We start from the raw sequence: 20,959 nt of genomic DNA on the forward strand, positions 1-20,959 counted from the left end.
GTGTTATGTCGGCTTTGTTAAGTTTATCTATATACGTGAAGAGTGTCAAACGGAGGGGATCAATTCTCCGATCAAGAGCGGGCACTCTTTTTATATTTACGCCAAGGTGACAAATATATCCCTGCTCCAAACTCCATGAGCCGGCCGAAAGTCAAGTAAAAGAATGCGGGCCGCGACTCGCGATGGGGGATTTGTATTTGTATTTGCGAAACTGAGAGGATGTCACTAAGATCCGGCTAAGTCTTAATTAGGAAGCTCGTCGTTTCAGGAGCACAGCAGATCATCCAGAGTCTCACCTCATACTCCCGATAGGTAGCCAAGTACGAAGTAGGGGGCCTCACTCGCACTGAATGCTCATAACGAACATGTGGGAATTTACGAAATTACGTATCCTGAAGTACTGTACAACAGGGCATACTCTGCAGGAGGAGAAGGATAGTTCATACAGAGCCAGTCAATGCCTGAAAGAATGCTCGCTGAATCGCAGTATCTTTTCATTCAAACAATGCCTGAGAGCACGCTCGCTGAATCGTAATATCAATCCATCTATCATCTCATATTTTCCATATGTTTCCTCAGCTCATCATCTCGTCGAGTCTTCACAATGACCAGCAACCAAAAGGTTGTTCACATTGGTTCTGCCCTTTCCTTCCCCTTGTCTAACCTCTTCCTCCTCATCACTGAAGAGAGTCTCTTCAAACCACCTATATGTATCTTTTCTTGATCAAAATTCTCCTCCTCCTCATCGTACCGAAGTGCTGGAACTAGTAATCGATATGGCATTGTGATTCCAGCGGGGTCCTTAGGGCTCACTTCCATGTTCAAGCAAATATCCAATCCGCCTTCAAGGTTGATCTCGTGCACGTCACCGTTCCTTAACTGTTTCTGGGACAACCCAGTAGGCGTGCGATGAAACTGGCTTCTACCAAGCCCTTTCAGAACCGGAGTTCCAGCAACGAAGGTTGAGGCGTTCTCGACAGGATGCTCGGCTACTCGTCCGGTTGGTGCCGGCATAGTTGGGAAGTAGCCGTCATCATCGTCACGGCCCCCGCTCCCTCCTCTAATTCCTGATCTGTTTTGGTAATGGGATATATCGTCGTCACTATCGGCACCATACCCATTGATACCACCATCATCTGGTCTCCGCTTGCTGTTTCGACGGAACAGTGTAGCTGGCATGAAATCTTTGCGAGTTAGAGATAGAGTTCTTGTCAGGACCCCTGGACGTTGAGAGTCGACAGAGCCACGTCGTGAAGTAGACTCTTTTCTCCCGAAGAAACCTGGATTGGATAGAGGTGGTGCGCTTGGTGCAGCATCAAAACGGTAACTTGGGCCGCGAGACTTTGAAAGACGCCGGAACAATCCTCCTTTGGGCGGAGGGCTGGGACTTCCATCTGTCTGCGGTGTAGGAGGTGGACTCAGTTCCGGGTTATATTGTCGGATGGAGCACCAATTTCTCCGATTAAGCAGACGCTTGTTGTTTCTTGGTTTTCCATTGACATCATGAGTGAAAATCGGTATCATGTCCTCGTCCGTGTCGCCGTCGAGATGGTGGACTTTGTTCCGTTTGTTTAGAAGATCGGCAAGCGTGTCTGGCGGCGGAGCGTTGACAATTGCTGAAGAGATAACATTGGGCATGTACCGGAAATCACGGTCTTTAGGGAGGCCCAACTTTGGATTCGAATAGAATTGACCAATTGCGCCGAGGTGGACATCACCGCTATTCAAGTTAGCTGCTTGTAAAGGACAATTTAGCACGGTGTGACATACCCAAGGATTGTGACTCGAACAGACTTCTCGGCCGCTAGATCTTGTAGTTCTTGAATGAACCAGTTGCGTTCCACCTTGTGGTGTTTTGCAGTCCAGTGATCATCAAGGTCATCTAAGATTTCCACACCACCATCCATATGATTGAGGAGGCTTTTACCTAAAAGCCCTGCCCTGCCCAGCATTTTGATGGGTTCCATGGCTCTCGAAGTGAGACTTTACAAGATGTCAGTCAGTGATACTATTTTGGATGGGAACAATGCTTACAGGTTTTCAAGCCACACCATTCTTGGGTATGCAACCGGTACCCCGACTAGCACGATGAGATGTTTGGTCTCGCCTTTGGTAATTTCCTTCCCAAGACGAGCGAAGACCTTGTGATAAGTTTCAGCGCTGACTATCTCATCGTTCATTCGTTCAGTTCGGCAATCGAGACCAAGGAAGGCGATGCTTCGACCCAAATGGGTGAAAATGCTCCGACTCATTTCTTGAATGTAAGGCCCTGGTTGTGTTCCCAAAACCCAAGTGGGTTCAGTTTCTTCACCCTCATCAATGCTACTTTGATGTTGGAACAGCATATAAAACTTAAAGGCGATTGCTCCTAGGCCCGAGAATACGGGTGAGCTCATCAATTGGTCCGGATAAGAGCCAAACCCGTCAATGATATCGTGGTCATCGAAGATATTGATCATCGGAACTTGAGAAACGGCGATACTGAAAAGGCCTTGTGAGAACCACAGGCAGTAGCGATTCAGGTAGAATGCCTCAAGCTCTGCCTGAAGTTCAGGAGTAAACGGAGCTTTCTCCTTGTGGTGTTCGTCCCGCATTTCTGCCCACTCCTTGTACAACTTCGTGTCCTCCATGACGCGATCCATATAAATTTGGTCGCCGCCACCGAGCATCACATGAAATGGCTGAGTTTGATGCGTATTCAAGACATCGCGCCACATCGGATCTGGCCCACAGTATAGATCGGGGTCGACATCATGGCTGAAGCCATTGCAACTGTGGAACATGATGTTCATAGCTTGATCTCGAGCAGGAACCCAGAAGCCAGTTGCTGGACCTCGATTGATGCGATATGCGATCCTTTGTTGCTGGTCACGAAGCTCAATTTCCAGGTTGAACCTCCAGAAAGTGACGCCCTGTTCAGCATGGAGACGGAAACCGCGCACTTCTTTGTATTTTCCAGCCTTCTCCCCGTCATATTGCAATGTCTGCTTGCGATCAGTAGCACCATCGACGGGACTTCTGTTGATTTCGTAGAGACCGTCAGCTGAGTCTTCCCGAGACAAATCCTTTGCTTCATCTAAGTGGTCGACAGGTCTGATGTAGAGAGTTCGTCCATCTCTTCCGATTTTCGGAAGTCCAGCAATTGGATCGATATACTCAGGAGCCAGTTCATCAATTTCGCCATCTACCTGCGCTGGTGGAGGAGGTAATAATTCCATTGGCTGGAGAAACAGTCTGAGAGTGGGAGCAAGTTCGTATGATGAGTGAGCATCCTGGGTGACAATCATGACGCTGCCCCTCCAAATCTCTCGCTCTGGCTGCACGTGGTTTCGCCCAGATCGACTTTTAGGCCGATCTCGACGCAAGCCACAGTAACGCAGTAGTGGCCCGCTCTTGAGGAACAAAGGTGGCTTGAATCTTGTGGGAGCTATATCAGGCCGAGCGCGGATAGACCGCAGTGGACACGTCAGTAAATGGGGCTTGAGAGGAGGTAGATTGGATTTGGGGGAATGAAAATAAGTAAAAGCTTTGGCTTTAAGGGTGCCGGGCGTTTCAACTTGAGGAGAGTTCCCAGCTGATCCGCCCTCAATTCCTAGAGTGGTCTCAACCGTGTCAAGATTTGCCTTGTCCGCTTGATCCCGCTCGAAGATACACCTTGCACAGTCGCTCGAATAAGATTTTTGGAAGGGCGTACCACTGGTATCATCGTACTCGCCATCGTATGCTTCTGCTTTCCGTTGACTGGTCGAGCTCCGTCGTCTGAATAAGTTAGGACAGGGTTTAGATACCGCACCTGAATATAAGAAGCGAATGGTAGACGGCTTAAGCTCAGTAGGGACTTACCTCTTTCCAGTGTTTCCTGCTTCCCACCATGCTTTGTCTTTTTCTGCTTCAGATTGATCAACTACGTCAAGGTCGAGTAATGGCCCTGCCAGCAGTGCAACGCCACCCTTTTTCCATTCATCAAGGCGCCTTGATGGCATGTAGACGCCCTGGCCATGTGCTTGTTCGTGTCTGTGGTGCAGGAGATCTGGGAGGAGATGGCGAGCGGTCGGCGGCTGGCGTGTTGCTGGTTGTGCTGCTGGTTGCGTTGAGTCTCCAGTTGGGTTAACTGCATACTGAATGCCATTGACGGTTACAAGTTCTGTCCGGATTTCTTTCCCGGGCTGAGCAGATGTTGAGGTCTGCATAGGTCGCTTTTCGCCTGTAAGCTGTTCAATCTTATTTAAAGTTCCACGACGCACGGGTTTGTTCTCTAACTCGTCCCCTACGAGGTAGTCAACTATATGACAATGTTAGTTCATGCCCCCGAAATGGAAATATGTATTTCCGGCGAATAATCGGGACAAAAGCAAGCATGAGATATTCTCTAATACCCGATAATTCCCAATATGTGATCACGCCTCGAGATCTGACATGAAAAAAAAATAACTCACGTGCATGAGGAGGAGCTTTACCGTTTTCGATCGGTATTGTTGGAAGTTCTTTCTCCTTGACCTGAGGGTGACTTCGGAAGGCAGTGTCTCGTGAGGGTCCAGCCATTGAAGTTGATGTTTGCGGACGGTCACTGACTGAAGGGTGAGGTTGCCGTGGTGCAGTGACCTCTGCGTACTTTTTCTCGCCCTCCATACGTCGATGTAACCATGGATCACCAGGCGGAGCTTTCTTGAGCTTATTGCTCCCACTGCGACTCAGTGCAGCACTTGCAGCTACAGCAGATCCCGCAGCCACGGGAAGATAGGATCGATCGCGAAAGCTCGGTCCACGCTGAAGAGTCGATGTTATGGCAGTTTCCTTCCCTAAGTTTGCTGGTTTCGCGTCCCCTGGCTCATAGTCAAACCCTCGGCTGGCATCACCCGATGAGGGAATATCAGACTCGACCGGCCGTTTCTTTTCCATCGTACCACTCCGTTGCAATTGATCTTTCTGTTTGGTGCTTAGATTCCGGACAAGTCCTGCTTCCGGAAGACTTTGGGGTGGCGACTGGGAACCGGGCTCAGGTGCCTTTGCTACAGGTCTATTTCTGAATCGGACGGAGTTCTGATGCGCCTTTTCACCACCACGACCTGCCTTCGCCTCCCTTGCAAGAAGCTCGGCCTCCTCGACACGCGCACGTTTTTCTTCTTTGGTTATGCTGTCAAGAGTCAGCTCTAGCCTCTGTAGAGGAGACCTGTCCGGTGCCCACTCTCTGCCTAGGTGAAGTTAGCGTTGATTATTTCATTCCTAGTAATTATCGTTTCAGTGATGATTTAAACCAGTCCTGGTATCATTGGAAGCTGACTGCCGTCCCAAGTTCAAATATCGTAACTTTGCAGATGTCCCATAACGAACGAGGGATGGAGATGATGACCGAAGAAACCAAAAAGAAGTATGGAATGGCTTACGTCGTTTTGCGTCCGCCTCGGAGAGAGAGCCTTTCCGCGGTTGGGAATCATAGGAATCAAGACGTTCAGGCCTCTCTCTCTGACTGCCACTAGATCGCACAGCAGCTTTTCCGTTGCTCGGTTCCACCTTTCTAGAAAGTACACCCTCCTCATCAACAGATTTATGTTCTTCTCTCGTATGTGATCGATAGTATTCTTCTGGTGCGGCTTTGCCAGGGCTCACTGGTCCTTCGGACCTTCTCGTGGATCTTACTCGCGTGGGGGCTGCGTACTGAGCCAAAGGGGGGCCGTTGATATACGGTTGCTTGTAACTGACTGGAGGGGGAGGTCTCGGTGCATCTGGCGCAGCTGGTGGGGGTATAGCGGAGGGTTCGTCATAAACTTCGTCTCTATTTCGACTTTCTCGACGTCGCCGTTTCTCAAGATAGTCCCTATTGTATTGTGCTTCCGAGACGCCCTTTTGAAATGATGGAGGCCGAGGTGCTAGCCCTTCTCCACGAAACTCTGAAGCAATCGGTGAAGCAAAAGGGCTTTGTGTAGATAGCGTGGGTGCGTCGGTATGTGTTGAGTACCTGTTCTGTCTGGATTGAGTCTGCGGTTGGAAAGAGTACCGATTCGAAAGACGGTCGCCGGCCACGCTTGTATCTATTGCAAGGTGATTGTTTCCTTTGGGCATTTGCTCATCTTCTCGTCTAAGTGAGTTTCCTCGAGTGACTTTGGCCGGTGGTAGCTTCCCCCAATATGGAGCCGCCATTGTTGGCAGCTGCTGGTTGCGAACGACAACGATGGCGCTTATTCGAGTCTGGGCTGGAATTGGATAGTGTGAGGCTCAAGAAACTCTCGCAAATCTACCGTTTCAAATTGGTGAAGTTCAAACTATTCTGGAGGATTTTTTTGGATCTGCTGTCGAGTTTTAGCAGTTAAACTTGTAACCTAATGTCATGGATCATCACACTTTCGTTGCTATTGCGCCGGGACGGAAGGAAGACGATTCACAGCGAATAGTTGGGAATTCGACCTCGCAGATGCATGATGAGCTCATGGTAGAGTGGAGAGCAAACCCAGAAAGTTGGGGCTGCAACAAGTGCAGAGATCCAGTGCCTCTTGCAATATTAGGAGGTTGGTCAAGCTTGGTTCCCCCAGAAAATTATATGAGGCTGGTATTTGCGGCGGCGTCTGTGCGCTGGCACGCTCGTCTGGCTCACCAGGCTAGTCGACGTACGGAAAGCAATAAAACAAGAAAAGCAAAGCTGTGCAAGGATTAGCTGAAGGAGTTTCTCTTTGTGGCTTCTGTGGCTGTGCAGCTATTCCGAGCGTCTTGGCCGCTTTGTTTCGGGAGCGTCGAATGCACTCGTGAAACCGCCAAGGCCACTCAGCTTGGGCGTCCAGCATCCATCCACCCTCCATCCACCCCAAACATCGAAAAATTGAACATCCTCGACACGGTACTTGTTACATCTCCTCAAATCTGCCAGCTTCACTCTTTTCTCAATTCTGCAGCCAACGGGCGATGTGGCACAGCCCGCTGTACCAGCTTCCTAATTCATTACCTTAGAAGGCACCCGTTTTGGTGATTTCCCCGGTTCACCGTATTGAAACCGCCCGCCATCCATGCGCAAACCTCGACACCTCGCTATTAAAAACCTCCTTCGGCACCTTCGAGGTTCTCCTTGGACCCTGATTCTCCACACTTCTTTGGTGCTCGTCGTCGCGCCATGAGATTACATTCTGTTCTGGGCCTCATCGGTCTGGGTTACCTGGCATCTGCCTCGAATCTTCGAACTCGGGATTACGACGCTCAAGATTACTATGTTCTCCATCTCGACTCGACTACTCCACCTTCGCAGGTAGCCCTCCAGCTAGGCTTCACGTACGAGGGCAAGCTTGGGGAATTACAAGATCATCACATATTCTCATGTCATAAGCAGGAAGGGGATCTTGTACATACAGCACTGAAAGAGCGGAGGCGGCGAAAACGATCCATTGGTGGATCAGACATCCTCGATGGAGTCAAGTTTGCACAAAAACAGAAGATAAAGGCTCGAATGGAGAAGAGGGGACCGCTACCTCCGCCACCTGCGGGATATGCTGCGCCGATTGAAGAGCGACAGGAATCACCGGCGGAGGCTGTCCTTGCAAAGCAAGCTGCCGTTGCGGCAGCTCTGGGGATACAGGATCCTATATTCCACGAACAATGGCATCTCCTCAACCCGGTGCAAGTCGGTCATGATGTCAACGTAACGGATGTGTGGATGCAGGGCATCACAGGACACAACGCAACTGTGGCGATAGTCGACGATGGGTTGGACATGTATAGCGACGACTTGAAAGACAACTATTTTGCAGAGGGGTCGTACGACTTCAACGACAATGTTCTGGAGCCGAAGCCCCGGTTAGCAGACGACAGGCACGGCACACGTTGTGCTGGCGAGGTTTCCGCGGTGAAGAACAATGTCTGCGGGGTTGGCGTTGCTTGGAACTCGAAAATCGCAGGCATTCGGATTCTCTCCAAGATGATCAGTGATGCGGATGAAGCTGTGGCGATGAACTACGCATTCCAGCATAATCAAATTTATTCCTGCTCTTGGGGCCCTCCAGATGATGGAAGATCTATGGACGCCCCTGGTATACTCATCAAGCGAGCAATGCTCAACGCTGTCCAGAATGGGAGAGCAGGAAAAGGGTCCATCTACGTTTTTGCGTCTGGAAATGGCGCCAGCAACGAGGACAACTGCAATTTCGATGGGTACACGAACAGTATTTATAGCATTACCGTTGGTGCTATTGACCGAAAAGGCCTTCACCCATACTATTCCGAGAAGTGCTCCGCACAGTTAGTCGTAACCTACAGCAGTGGAAGTGGAGACGCTATCGTAAGTCGAAGCCTCATATACATTTGGTTTCATCTAACAGCTCTTTAGCACACCACTGATGTCGGTGCCAATGCATGCTACAGTGGACATGGCGGCACTTCAGCAGCTGCACCTTTAGCAGCTGGTATCTTCGCCCTGGTATTACAAATCCGGCCGGATTTGACGTGGAGAGACATGCAATATTTAGTTATGCAAACTGCTCTGCCTGTCAATTTGGAGACAGGAGACTGGCAAGATACCAGTATTGGACTGAAGTATAGCCATACTTTTGGATATGGCAAAATCGATAGCTGGGCAACAATTGAAGCTGCCAAGACATTCAAGAATGTCAAGCCACAAGCTTGGTATTACTCTCCATGGATTCACGTCAACCAGGCGATCCCACAAGGACTAGAAGGGTTGGCAGTATCTTTTGAAGTTCTTCCCGAAATGCTACAAGCAGCAAATCTCGAACGCCTTGAACATGTCACTGTCACGATGAATGTGGCGCACACGAGAAGAGGAGATCTAAGTGTCGATCTTGTCAGTCCCGACAAAGTCGTCAGCCACCTCTCTGCAACGCGTAAACTGGATACCGCTGCTGAAGGCTATGATGACTGGACGTTCATGTCGGTTGTTCATTGGTAAGTCATTCGAGATTTCAACTTTTGCTGCAACTAACACTTCATAGGGGTGAATCTGGAATCGGTACATGGACCATTGTTGTCAAAGACACTATTGTTAACGAATTCAATGGCACCTTCGTTGACTGGCATCTCAAACTTTGGGGTGAAGCCATCGACGCCTCCAAAGCAACTCCCCTCCCAATGCCTTCCGAACATGATGATGACAACCACGATCAAGTCATCTCCACCACCACCATCGTAGGGACTACTACAACACTGGCTCCTGTCAGTACCCAGACCAACCTAATGGCAAATCCTACGGACCACCCAGACAGACCTGTGAACTCAAAGCCTTCGGGCACAACCGAGGACGAAAATACTCCTACCTCTACCGGTAACCCCGCTGCAACGACCAGCTCTTCCAGCTGGCTGCCATCCTTGTTCCCAACATTTGGGGCCTCACCCAAGACCCAAATCTGGATCTATGGCTCCGCAGCTCTTATAGCAATATTCGGGGCCGCCATAGGCATCTACCTTTGGATCGCCCGTCGCAAGAGACTACGCAACAACCCCAGAGATGAATGGGAGTTCGACTTGCTCGAGGAAGACGAAGCAGACGGCCTGAACGGCGGCGGCAAAGTTGGTGGCAAGAAGGGAGGCAAGCGAAGAGCAGGCGAGCTGTACGATGCTTTCGCAGCAGGCAGCGAAGACGAGAGTGAGGGAGAGTATGTAGACGGTATCGAGGGTGGTGATGAGCAGGAGAAGAGGCTCTATGAGGACAGTGACGATGAGGGGAGGCATGTGATCGGGGACGATGAAGATGAAGAAGAGGCCGGCAAGGAGAAGACCTCGCAGGCGGAACGGAAGTTATTGCAGAAGTAGGCGGCTGTGTATAAGCCCTTGGGAAGAACGCCATTTGGGATTGGATTAGTGACTAGGCGTTTAAATAGGAGCATTTGCATCGAAGATTCTGTATTAGTTACTTGACCATTGCCATGGTATTGAATCTCTGATTATGAGCAAGTGAAGAGTTTCATTCTACCACTTTCTTCGGTACATTGAAATCCTAGCTACCTCTTCACTTCACCACCCAGCATGTACCAAGTGGGAATACGATAACCCATTAAAGAGGAAGGAAGTATGATCCTCTTGGGCTTTCAAATCCGCCGTTTCTCAACTGCGCATTTAATCACCTCAACCCAAAGAGTCCCATTTCGCAGAACCAACGCCTTCGCTCGAACATATTGCACTTTTACCAAGCATCCCTTCTATTGCAGAGAGTAAGGAACAGTGATTTGCATAAATGGTTGTCTGATTAGAAGCTCGTAGAGAGCCTCTGGATCTAAGAAAAGGAGAGCTGACTAATTAGTGCTGTGCTCGGGCCTATATTACAATACCTTCCCACTTAGAAGAAGCTCCTCGCACACCTTCGACCTCATCAGCTCTCGCTTATTTCAGGGGCTGGCCTACCGGAGCCTGCGCGAGCCGAAGGGAGCATACCAACCTACATGTGGCACAATTTGATATCGAAGGCGCTTCGCGTGCATTCTCAAGTAATCTTGCAACTTATTACGAGATAGGAGACCCAAAGGATCATGTTTGGTGCAGCTGAAAGGCAGGGTAAGGATTCTAGCTTCTAGTCCCCACCCACAATAGTTCCCAGACCGTGGAATAGGCGAGTACCGCGTTTCGTTAGTCGACACCGAACGTGGCATAGACCTTCCAATAATAGGGGGAGTGATCCAATTTGGGCGAGTATCAAACCCGAATAATTGACATTCAAGCTTGTCACGAGAGCCGAAGGCGATTGAGCGAGGTAAAGGAGATCTCAGCACTAGAAAGCATCTCAATTTGCCCAGTCTCTACTCCAAACAAATGACTGTAAACGCTGCGCCTAGTCGTTCCTGGGTCCGACCAAAATAAAAGTTATAAAAACATAATCTCGCGAATGTTCTGGGAGCGGAAAGTAATGAAGTATACTCTTGTACCAACCACCAGTTGTTTCACCTCTACTGTACAATGAGGCTCGCGGCCGCTGTTTAGACCCTCACCGGGGCCTCTGTGTCTGCTATGACTGTTCCGGTGTGCAATGCGGTACGTACAAAAGCTCTCCCAGGACCGGAAAAGAGAAGACAGATAGAGGACAATTGTCTACGTGCCATAACTGGGACTGGCGCTGGTACAGCAACAGTGTCATCGCACAAAGCTGACTTCTCTTCTTTCCCCGAATACACCGTCACGCCGTCCCCCTCAACAGTTACCGTTACCATCACCTCTTCTATCGTTTGTGTCTCTTCAACGGTGACTATAGAAGCAGTTAGCATCACTATAACAGAGTAAACCGTGTCGGCGGCCAGCAAATTAACAGCATACACAACCCTCACCATCGAGGTCACCACCACCATCGGCTAACTAACCACCTAAATAGTAAGCACCGTACAGTAAAGTTCGAAATCGACTTCAGTTTTGAACTCTCATTAATATTTTTTCGACCCACATTTTTTGCGACACCAACCGTTTATGGCTAGCCTATTCCTAGATACCTGCGTTAGTGAGCAACCTTGCTGCACAGTCAGTGTAGACTTCTGCCTGAGGACTTACAGTATTGAGAGGCATACGAAGTAAGCGGTAGTGTTTTGTTAAGAGCCTATCGATTAGGAAAATGCGCCCTGTGCGCACACACTAATGAACCGGGCTCATTAGGCACCCACCCGTGCCCACCTTCACTTCGCTGGTCTTATCCTGACTCCTGATTTTGGCTACTTAGGCAGCACATGACAATTGCATGAACAAGGCAGTATTTGGCATGTAATTAGGCTTCAAAATATGAGGGTAAAGTTGATGTAAATTGAGATGTCTAAAGTACAAGAAGTGCGGTTCAGCGGAGGGTTTATGCCTCTTCAGCTGAGCTAACCAAAAGGGGAGAATCACGTGTATGGCAATTGACAGCACATCTCAGCCGCACACTTACCGTGCCTTCATAATTCTTCACCTCAGGATTGCGAATAAGGTTTGTTATTACTTGACGCTTATTCTAATTTCCCAAGTCTCAAAGTGTCTTCAAGCAACAACCCCACAATCATTTGCAGTTCTCAAGATTTAGACGATGGCGATGGACTCAGCGACCAATCTGCAGCCGGCTCCTACTTTCTCACATAAGAAACAAGTCCATGAAACATACATTTCCAGAATCAAGAGCCTCCTGGCCGAACACCCTCACATCAAATGGTCACTTGAGTCTAAAGGATCATGTCTGACTCAAGTTGCATACACAAACACTCTTGAAAACTACCCGATCACTAGCCCGGAAGACCTTATTGCACAATCAGCAGGCTTGAAAGAAAGTCGTAAGCCGAGTATTTGCATTATCGAGAATATATCTACGGAATATGTTGAAGCGCTTGGTACAGAATGGGGGATTGACCCAATGTTCTTTATTGAGCATGCCACAAATCCGGACAAGGACAAACTATGGTGGTCGAAGAAGTGGGATTGGCCCCCGCCAGACCACTCATCATCTGAAGGTGATGATGAGTCCTCTGCCCCAAAGGATTTATTGGCATCCAGAGCACCATGTTTTCTAAAAGATAGTTCTGGGCACTTGGATGGCGTATTCGAATATCACAACGAGATCCCAGGCCTTGAACCTTCAGCATTTGAGAAACTGAACTCTTCTCCGAACTTCATCTATCGCCACTGCTTCAAGGACAAGAAATGGCCAATGCAATCGAATACTCGGATTTCTTATTGTCAGCCTACTATGTCGATGTGTAAGTAATTCCCCTCCAGACACGGCAGATCTCCCTTAATAAGCATCCTTGTTCAGATTTGTTTCTTGTTGATGCACCGATCAAATTCCCTTCCAATATTCTCGAGACTCATTCACGATCACTTCCTACTTTGAGATTCATGAATTCAACCAGTAGGAGGGGTCGAGATGCCGCAGCTGTATCATGTCTCTCAGAACCAATACAGTGTATTTGAAAATCTCAAGACTTTCTGCCAGCATAGTTGGCACCTTAGGGTTCTCTTTGACTACAGAGAGCACAGGAAAGGTCATTACAAGATTAATGCCAGTCAGGATGTTCTCCCTTGTCATCCCTTGATATACCTTTTAGTAAGCTGTCTGTGGGAAGAAAACTTGAGATATCTTGACAAGGAAATCAAGCGGATCAGTTTTAGGGAGATCCGGAATCCTAAACTGGAGATCAACTCGGAGTTGCATGACAGACGAGAAGACCTTGCCCACATCAAGGCAGGATTAATTGAGACGGAAATGTATATTCCGGCAACAGTGAAGGAGTATTTTGCAACACATCCACTGTGGACTTCGTCGTCACGAATCCGAATCGACAACTGGAAACGCCTGATCGAGGAAGCTACGAAGCTCGAAGCTTTCCTAATGGAGACATTCCAGCTATTCATGAGCTCTGTCAGCGTACAAGACAGTCGATTGAGCATCGAACAGTCTAGTCTGAGCATCGATCAAGCCCGGCGAGGGAGTCAGCTCACGTTTCTGGCATTTATTTATGTGCCTCTGTCATTCGTCACGGGTATATTTGGGATGAATATTCAACAGATCAACGGTTCTGGTCTGAATATCTGGGTCTGTTTTGTTGCGCTTGTACCTGTAATATTTGTGACTTTACTGGTATTTTTGGCGGTCAAGCTTTATGGGAGTCGGAAGGGCGCAAGGAAAAAGCTAGCATACGATACAGAGGTCTAGAACTCTTCTATATCTAGAAAATGCTGCTTGTTCATCGGTAAATCATCACGGATCAAAGGTAATATAGTCAATTGACCGAGACCGCTGTGTTACCAGAGAAGGATAATTTGAGGAAAGAAGAGACGCGGAGGCCCTACAGTACTGTAGCGACTATAAATCCTTGGGCAGAAATCTAGGCACGCGCCTCCGGTTAGTCGTGATACACCGAAATCCGGACCGAAAATCAATGTTTGTATATTAACTTCCATAGCAATGACAATCAAGTTTTTACAATTTTATCGAGGGTAATCCCATGGAATGCACATTGATTGATGTTATTTTTTAAGGGAACCTAAGTGTGCTGGCTGTTAAAGAAAGTAATGGGGGTTTGATTTTCGGCCCAGATTTCGGTGTATCACGACTAACCGGAAGCATGTGCCATCCCCTGCGGCTCCGCAAACTCCGGGCCATACAACGTTTATTGCGGTCGCCACTAGAGCATTGCCTGCTGCAGTCCGTACGTAAACTTCTACGGACTATAGGAGATTATCCCAAGCACCGATTTCGACGGCTGCCTCAACTACTGCGACAACATCTTCAACTGCGCAGCGATCCATTACCAGATCAGCACCAGGCAATGCAGCATCATTACGGACGACACCAGATAAGACGCCTTGGGAACTGTTCCCGATTATGATACCTCGACTAGATTGTATGGCAGCGCGGCGGCGCAATGCCAAAATACTGCTAACCCACTGTGTAATCCTTATGTAGGCTAGGCTGATTAAGAGGAGTTGAATCAGTGCTTGACGAGCTTGGAATTAGACTCGAAGTAGCCTGGAATTTTCGACGCCACACAGTCCCAGCGTCAGTAGAACGAAAGGAGAGCGACTAAGAGATACCTTAATGCCCCAAAGATTTGTAGGTTGCAAGAGTTGTGAAGGTACTAAAAGCTTTGAATACTCTAGAACATAATGGATTATAGAAGCACTGGCTTTGGTTTGTACGTCTTGAACAATGGAACTACATTGACCAATGGTCTTTATCAAATCATTCGATTGGCTGAGCCGACATTCACTTGGCCGTACAGAGTAGTGTAAATATAGAAAGCATCTCCTAGCCTTTCATAATGAAACAATGGTAGAGTTGAAGATGAAGATCATAATCAAAATTACAAATATGCTACAAGATCACCGCTGTCCGAATCCAATTCCCAAAATCAACGCCAAGCCCATCAATCGCTCTCTATCCTCTAAGCACCAGTAGCAAACCGTCTTTCAAACTCATCATACAGCTTGGGGCTAATCTCATCGCTGCTGTTCCCCTCGACAGTCCATAGAACGCCTTTCCGGTCATAATGCTCAAGCAGAGGCTCACTGGTCTCCTCGAACTTCCTTAACCTCGTCTTCCATGTCTGCTCATCGTCATCAGACCGCTTCGTCAATGGCTCGCCGGTGACATCGTCCTTGCCGGGCACTTTGGGCGCGTTGAAGGTGGTGTTGTAAACCCGTCCTGAAGGAGCGTGGACCCATCTTCCTGCAATTCTTTCCAATATAACCTCAAACGGAGTCTTCAGAGAAACAACCAAGTTGATAGGAATCAGATTATCGAGTTGCGAAGCTTGGCCCGCTGTTCGAGGGAACCCATCAAGGATAAAGGATGCTGAAGGGTCATCGGACGTTTGTGGTGGGGCGCTCATGTATGCAAGAGATGGTTGCTCAACGAAGGAATCAGTATCAAAGTCTTCTTGAGCCGCATACATGGATGCTGAAGAGAGTGTCATTGGCGTAGGGCCACCGGGTGGGAAGAGCCAACCTCGGGTCTTGAGTTCGTGGAGGATCAATCGAAGAATCATGGCGTCTGGGACAAGAGCGCCGGACCTCATTGTGCTTTCGGCTTTGATACCTGTGAATCGAATTAGCTGCTTGACCTTAGTAGAAGAGAAAGAAGTGAATACCGAGCGGAGTTTGGTTCTTGACATTATCGCGGAGCAGATCTCCGGAACTAATTGCGGAGAGTTGGGGAAATCGCTGAAGGAGCCGTTCTGCTTGTGTGCCCTTCCCAACGCCGGGTGCGCCGACCAAAATAATACGCGCTGCTTTTGATAACCTCATTTTGCTTTCCTGGATGATAACCCAATATAATCGTACAAGCAAAGATGGTGTCGTGCTGCCTATCTCGATCCCCTTTGTCCGGAGTTTAGTCGCGCGGAGCGCAGTCGAATATCCTGCTCCCGGCAGGCAAATGCTGTTGACAATCAAGCTAAATCAGCTATTCTCAAGTGCGCTAGAGAATATCCATAGTGAATGACTCTTCCAGAGAATGATGATGAAGGAAAGAGGGAGGGAGGGACAGATGGGAGGGAGGAAACAGGAGACGTTGCAGGAGTTGTGGTGCGATATCAAATGGCAGAAAGCGGGGGATAGTGATTAATGACGCCTGCAACCGAGCTGTTGAGAAGCGGGCTGGGCTTATGGCGCCTTGACCGCGCGTTGAGGAGTGGAGATCCCCGAGCGTCCGGACTCCGGAGACCCCTGTTGTACCTGAATGTCTTTTTTGGGAATCCAAAAAGGAACAGCTTCGAAAAAGGAGTAAGGCGGTCAAGACATAACTAGAGAGAACTCAAACTCAAATGGCCCTGAACTCGTTGTTCAACATTTTCAAAACGGTGGAATGACGTTCTGGCTGCATTTCCATTTCCATCACGTGCCTCGGAGGCAAAACCCCAACTCCGCCCGAAATCGATTGGCAGCCAAACACATGTTCGAAGATCCATATTTCGGGTCTGTAAGCACCCCTCTGCAAAATCCATCACTATGATGCTCCCAGTCGGACCTTTCTATCAACATTAAACCACCACAATCTGCTGCGAACCTTTGCGACTCTAGGCCGGCCCTATTCAACCCCTGGTTGACGACACTTCACTGTCAACGATGAGCGCCTCTTCCAGAATCGTCGTCCGCAATGCGGCCCAAGCATCCTTCATGACCGGAGGTAAGGCGGAATATCTTGTTGAGAGTCTCTCTAGGAGAATGTTGTAAACTGATGAGGTACAGCACGCGCGTTTCCTCGATCCGGTCCATCCTCTGCATACACAGCATTCCTGCGTCGCAATGCTCGAAATCTCCCATCCCAGATGCCAGCGCTGGCCATTTTGATCCCTCGCCGTGGAGTATCGACGGATACACATACCAGTGGAGGACCTCCGGCTGGTCCGCCGCCAGGATTCAACGCTGAGCAGGCAAAGAAGCCACTCAAGGACATTGAGATTGCTTCAAATGCGGCCTCGAAAGCCGCTGCAAAACAGGCGGAAAAGCATGAGATAGATCCGATTCCGGCGAATACGGCTACTGCTGTCCCGAAAACCGATGCCACTGAGGCTCTGACGTTGTCGGAGTTAGCAGGGAAGAAGGCAACGGCCGTCGAGCAGAAGGATGGCAAGAAAGAAGAAAAGAAGTTGACGTTGATGCAGAAGGTCAAACGGGAGGCACAACATTACTGGGATGGAACAAAGTTGCTGGCAACTGAGGTCAAGATTAGTACGCGATTGGCCTTGAAAATGGCCGCTGGATACGAACTCAGTCGGAGAGAACACAGACAGTTACAAAGAACGGTTCAGGATATTGCCCGATTAGTTCCATTTTCGGTCTTCGTCTTGGTACCATTCGCTGAGCTTTTGCTTCCAGTCGCCTTGAAGTTGTTCCCCAATCTTCTTCCTAGCACCTACGAAGGTCAGACATCAAAAGACAAGAAGGCCACCAGTCTTCGAGCCACCCGAAAAGAAGTCAGCAATTTCCTTCAGAACACTTTGAAGGAAACTGGGTTGCCATTGACCCCAGCAAATGCACAGAAGGAGGAGTTCACACAATTCTTCAGGAAAGTCCGTGCAACTGGAGAATCACCGACACCAGAGGAAGTCATCAAAGTCTGCAAGATTTTCAAGGATGATTTAACTTTAGACAATCTGTCTCGACCTCAGCTTGTTGGTATGTGTAGATACATGAACCTCAACACTTTCGGCACGGATATGATGCTCCGATATCAAATTCGCCATCGTATGAGGCAGATCAAGAGGGATGACCGCGCAATCAGCTACGAAGGTGTCGACAGTTTGTCAGTCCCAGAACTACAAATTGCCTGCATGAGCCGTGGACTTCGAACCCACGGGGTATCTCCTGGCCAACTACGGGATGATCTTCAATCTTGGTTGGACCTACGACTCAAGCATGGAGTACCATCTACACTTTTGGTTTTGAGCAATGCTTTCATGTATTCTCAAGGCAAGGGCGACTCCGAGTTCCACTCCCAGATTGACGCGCTTACTGGTGTATTGTCATCTATCCCTGAGGAGTTGTTCCACGAAATTGAACTGGAAGTCCATAATGCAGAGGGTGCAGCTACCAACAAGCAGCGTCTTGAGGTTCTCAAGGAGCAACAAGATCTCATTGAAGAAGAGAATGAGCAGGATGAGGAAAACAAGGAGTCTGGGAGAGCCACTCCTCGTGATGATGAAGATATTGATGAGAAAGAGGAACGCAGAATGGAGGCAGAGGCCCAGAACGTTGACAATGACCAAGCCAGCGAAGCTGTCGAAGGTGAGAAGGAACCAGCTGAGGTCAAGAAGATGGAGGCTTTAAGTTCTGACAAGAAGCCATCTTAATCCGATAATCGGGATGCGTCAAATCGCACATTTCTTTTGTTGTATTAAAGCATTCTGGGACTGGGTCAAATGCATGGAATGTGGATATATAAAGGGACAGGACGAATCATAGAGAACCTCGCTAGAATGGCTGGGCGTTTAAGTTCAGCAATGTAAAAGATTCAACTCAAGATCAAACATATGGAGTGTTCCTTGACAGAGAGTGAATTGTGATCTCAGAGACCTGAGAAATTGTGAGACAATCCGCTGGCCAAAAGCCACCAAGCGAACAACGGTCATTCGACAAACAACGTGGTTGCCTGAATGGATTTCCGTACTGCAGGTGCAAGCCGACAATGACGCCGCCCCATCTCGCATCTGGAGCATGCATTCACCAAGACTGCAGCACCTTGTTTGCTTCTTAAATTTCCTATGAATAATGGCACCTAGAGCCTCATAAACGGCTCCATCGACAATTCCCCTACCCCATAGACTTACAACATCCCAAGGAAGGCTTCCAACCAACTCCAGCTGCCCCGCAGAGCGATCGCCAAGATGGAGCGCGACGACTTCGCAAACATCTCATGGCAGAACAATCCAGCCGGTCGAGGGGCTGCACCTTTTTCTACAAGCCCTAGAGACGAAAGTGACAATATTGGGCCAGGGAACCCAAATGGGAAGAGACGTGAGAGCGGAGGGCAACTCGGGCGCAATGCTGATCCGATGGATCTTGCTGGAGTAGAGGGGGGGGTTCTCGAATGCACAGTCTCAAGTCCCAATAAGGAAAATGATGGGTCAAAGGACGCTTATGTATCCTACTTGGTTACTACATACGTTTGTCCTCTGTGGAAAGATTGAGGCCATCACTGACAAGATGGACAGACGAATTTCCCCACCTTCCAGAAGCCAACTACGACTGTTCGCCGGCGATTTACGGATTTCGTTTTCTTGTGGAAGTGCTTATGCAAAGAATATCCAGCGAGTGCCGTTCCTCCCCTACCCGACAAGCACAAGATGGAATATGTCCGGGGCGATCGATTCGGACCCGATTTTATGAACCGTCGAGCCAACTCCCTTCAACGATTTCTTACACGACTAGCGCTCCATCCCGTTCTTCGGAGAGCTGCTCTCCTCACCATCTTCCTCGAAAGTGTGGACTGGAATGCAACAATGAAAACACGCCAGCAGAGAGGTTTATCAGCTTCGGAGCAAGGACCAGTAGGCGTCTTCGACAACTTCACAGATACATTCATAAACGCATTTACGAAAGTACACAAGCCAGACAAGCGTTTCATTGAAGTCCGGGAGAAGTCAGATAAGCTTGATGAGGATCTTGGCCATGTAGAGAAGATTGTGGCTCGGGTAGCCCGACGAGAAGGAGATCTGGAGACAGACTACAAAGATCTCGCAGAGCAATTCCAAAAGTTGATTACCATGGAGCAAGGGGTTGAGCAATCAGTTCACGCCTTCGCAGCCAGCGTGGAAGATACCTCCGCAGGAATGAAGACGTTGAAGGAGCACACAGATCAGGATTACCTCGGCAGTCTACGAGATATGCAGGCATACAGCGCAGCAGTCAAGAACCTCCTCAAAGCCCGAGAGCAGAAACAACTCGATTTCGAACAACTCACCGAATACCTCACCAAATCGACTTCCGACAGAGATGTCCTAGCCGCAACCCATGGCGCAGGCGGCCTCACAGGGCCAAGCGGCTTCATTCGGAGCAAGATCGAAGACGTGCGAGGCGTCGACCACGAACAATCCCGCCGCGAACGTCTCCGACGTCTCGAACTCAGAATAGAAGAACTGACTCGCGAAGTCGAAGAGGCGAAGAAGACTACTGAGGCCTTCGATGAGGAGGTTGTGAAGGAAGTGCAGGATTTCGAGCGCATCAAGAGGATTGAGTTCAAGAGCCAGTTTGGGGCGTTGGCGGATGCGCATGTGGAGTTTTATGGGGCGACAATTGAGAACTGGGAGAAGTATGTTAAGGAGATGGAGGACATGGGCGCTCCGATTGCCTGATTGGGTTGTCTTGATGGCTCGGTGGGTTAATTGCTCCGCTATGAGTTGAGGGAGCAAACGGTCTTGGGATGTTACGGCGTTCTGATGGGTGAAGGACTAGAGGAGAGTTGTGTTCTCTATGTTCATATTTGGGCACGAACCAATGATATTCTAATATCACATCTTTTGCTGCGGGATAACGACTTTTTCCGGCGGCGAAGGGAAAGAGCCTCGCGGCTACAAAGAAAGCCACCACCCTGCAACTCAGCAGACCTTCCGAGTGGAAAGAACAAATGAAGCGGCTGTATCTTGCGGCCTGACGTAGCCTCGTCCTTTTCAATATTCACAATACAGTTAATATCACATTTACAGAAGTGATATTGTACCATAAACATGGAAACATTCGTCCCCTGAATTTTCAAGCTCTCCCTGAAAGCCTTCCGAGTGGGGAGCACGCGAGGCTGTGGTGTAATGGAAGCGTTGCCCCTCCTACTCGCCCTTCACTTCGCTTTGAATGCCACGGATGTGGCGCTTTTTGGGGGTAGTCAAGTTGTAGATCACATTTTGAGCCAGGGTACTCTAGGCATCGAGACATGAGAACCGAAATGAATCTTCAAGGCCCTTTAAGTTAAGGGCAACCCTTTCTTGAGATAAAGCTAGAAGTTTCTCCAGTGGTGCAGGCCTGGAGTCCCTTCTTTCCCGGCGGCGCCCGAAGCTGCCTCGCCGAACACTTTAGATCACGAAGCACATAT

At 49.0% G+C, this 20,959-nt stretch overlaps 7 protein-coding genes across 7 annotated transcripts; 5 read left to right on the plus strand and 2 right to left on the minus strand.

The window, feature by feature from the left end:
- Nucleotides 1-205: 205 nt before the first annotated feature.
- K444DRAFT_662514 (uncharacterized protein) lies at nucleotides 206-6,518 on the minus strand. Its single transcript, XM_024886715.1, has 7 exons — nucleotides 6,340-6,518; nucleotides 5,385-6,284; nucleotides 4,437-5,192; nucleotides 3,844-4,282; nucleotides 2,035-3,759; nucleotides 1,771-1,983; nucleotides 206-1,720 (listed from the first exon to the last, which is right to left on the minus strand). The coding sequence occupies exons 2-7, from the start codon at nucleotides 6,136-6,138 to the stop codon at nucleotides 628-630; spliced, it is 4,980 nt and encodes a 1,659-aa protein (XP_024738354.1). The 5' UTR covers nucleotides 6,139-6,284; nucleotides 6,340-6,518; the 3' UTR covers nucleotides 206-627.
- A 581-nt stretch (nucleotides 6,519-7,099) lies between these two features.
- Nucleotides 7,100-9,693, plus strand: K444DRAFT_494247 (uncharacterized protein; the record flags this gene model as incomplete). Its single annotated transcript, XM_024873260.1, has 3 exons — nucleotides 7,100-8,257; nucleotides 8,306-8,880; nucleotides 8,928-9,693. Coding segments are annotated over 3 exons (2,499 nt in total), but the record flags the coding sequence as incomplete, so codon positions are not given.
- Nucleotides 9,694-11,869: 2,176 nt separating this feature from the next.
- K444DRAFT_370797 (uncharacterized protein) lies at nucleotides 11,870-12,720 on the plus strand. The gene has a single exon (XM_024872272.1). The coding sequence runs from the start codon at nucleotides 11,969-11,971 to the stop codon at nucleotides 12,638-12,640; it is 672 nt and encodes a 223-aa protein (XP_024738356.1). The 5' UTR covers nucleotides 11,870-11,968; the 3' UTR covers nucleotides 12,641-12,720.
- K444DRAFT_370798 (uncharacterized protein) lies at nucleotides 12,721-13,828 on the plus strand. Its single transcript, XM_024872273.1, has one exon. The coding sequence runs from the start codon at nucleotides 12,800-12,802 to the stop codon at nucleotides 13,586-13,588; it is 789 nt and encodes a 262-aa protein (XP_024738357.1). The 5' UTR covers nucleotides 12,721-12,799; the 3' UTR covers nucleotides 13,589-13,828.
- Nucleotides 13,829-14,527: 699 nt separating this feature from the next.
- Nucleotides 14,528-15,979, minus strand: K444DRAFT_611697 (adenylate kinase). The gene is made up of 2 exons (XM_024879995.1): nucleotides 15,525-15,979; nucleotides 14,528-15,472 (listed from the first exon to the last, which is right to left on the minus strand). Exons 1-2 carry the CDS (start codon nucleotides 15,679-15,681, stop codon nucleotides 14,820-14,822), a joined length of 810 nt encoding a protein of 269 aa, XP_024738358.1. The 5' UTR covers nucleotides 15,682-15,979; the 3' UTR covers nucleotides 14,528-14,819.
- Nucleotides 15,980-16,174: 195 nt separating this feature from the next.
- On the plus strand, nucleotides 16,175-18,407 carry K444DRAFT_611698 (LETM1-domain-containing protein). The gene is made up of 2 exons (XM_024879996.1): nucleotides 16,175-16,561; nucleotides 16,624-18,407. Exons 1-2 carry the CDS (start codon nucleotides 16,501-16,503, stop codon nucleotides 18,225-18,227), a joined length of 1,665 nt encoding a protein of 554 aa, XP_024738359.1. The 5' UTR covers nucleotides 16,175-16,500; the 3' UTR covers nucleotides 18,228-18,407.
- A 170-nt stretch (nucleotides 18,408-18,577) lies between these two features.
- On the plus strand, nucleotides 18,578-20,598 carry K444DRAFT_611700 (uncharacterized protein). The gene is made up of 2 exons (XM_024879997.1): nucleotides 18,578-19,040; nucleotides 19,089-20,598. The coding sequence occupies exons 1-2, from the start codon at nucleotides 18,762-18,764 to the stop codon at nucleotides 20,226-20,228; spliced, it is 1,419 nt and encodes a 472-aa protein (XP_024738360.1). The 5' UTR covers nucleotides 18,578-18,761; the 3' UTR covers nucleotides 20,229-20,598.
- Nucleotides 20,599-20,959: the final 361 nt, after the last annotated feature.

Source organism: Hyaloscypha bicolor (assembly GCF_002865645.1).
Source record: "Hyaloscypha bicolor E unplaced genomic scaffold K444scaffold_56, whole genome shotgun sequence".
NCBI classification, from domain to species: domain Eukaryota; kingdom Fungi; phylum Ascomycota; class Leotiomycetes; order Helotiales; family Hyaloscyphaceae; genus Hyaloscypha; species Hyaloscypha bicolor.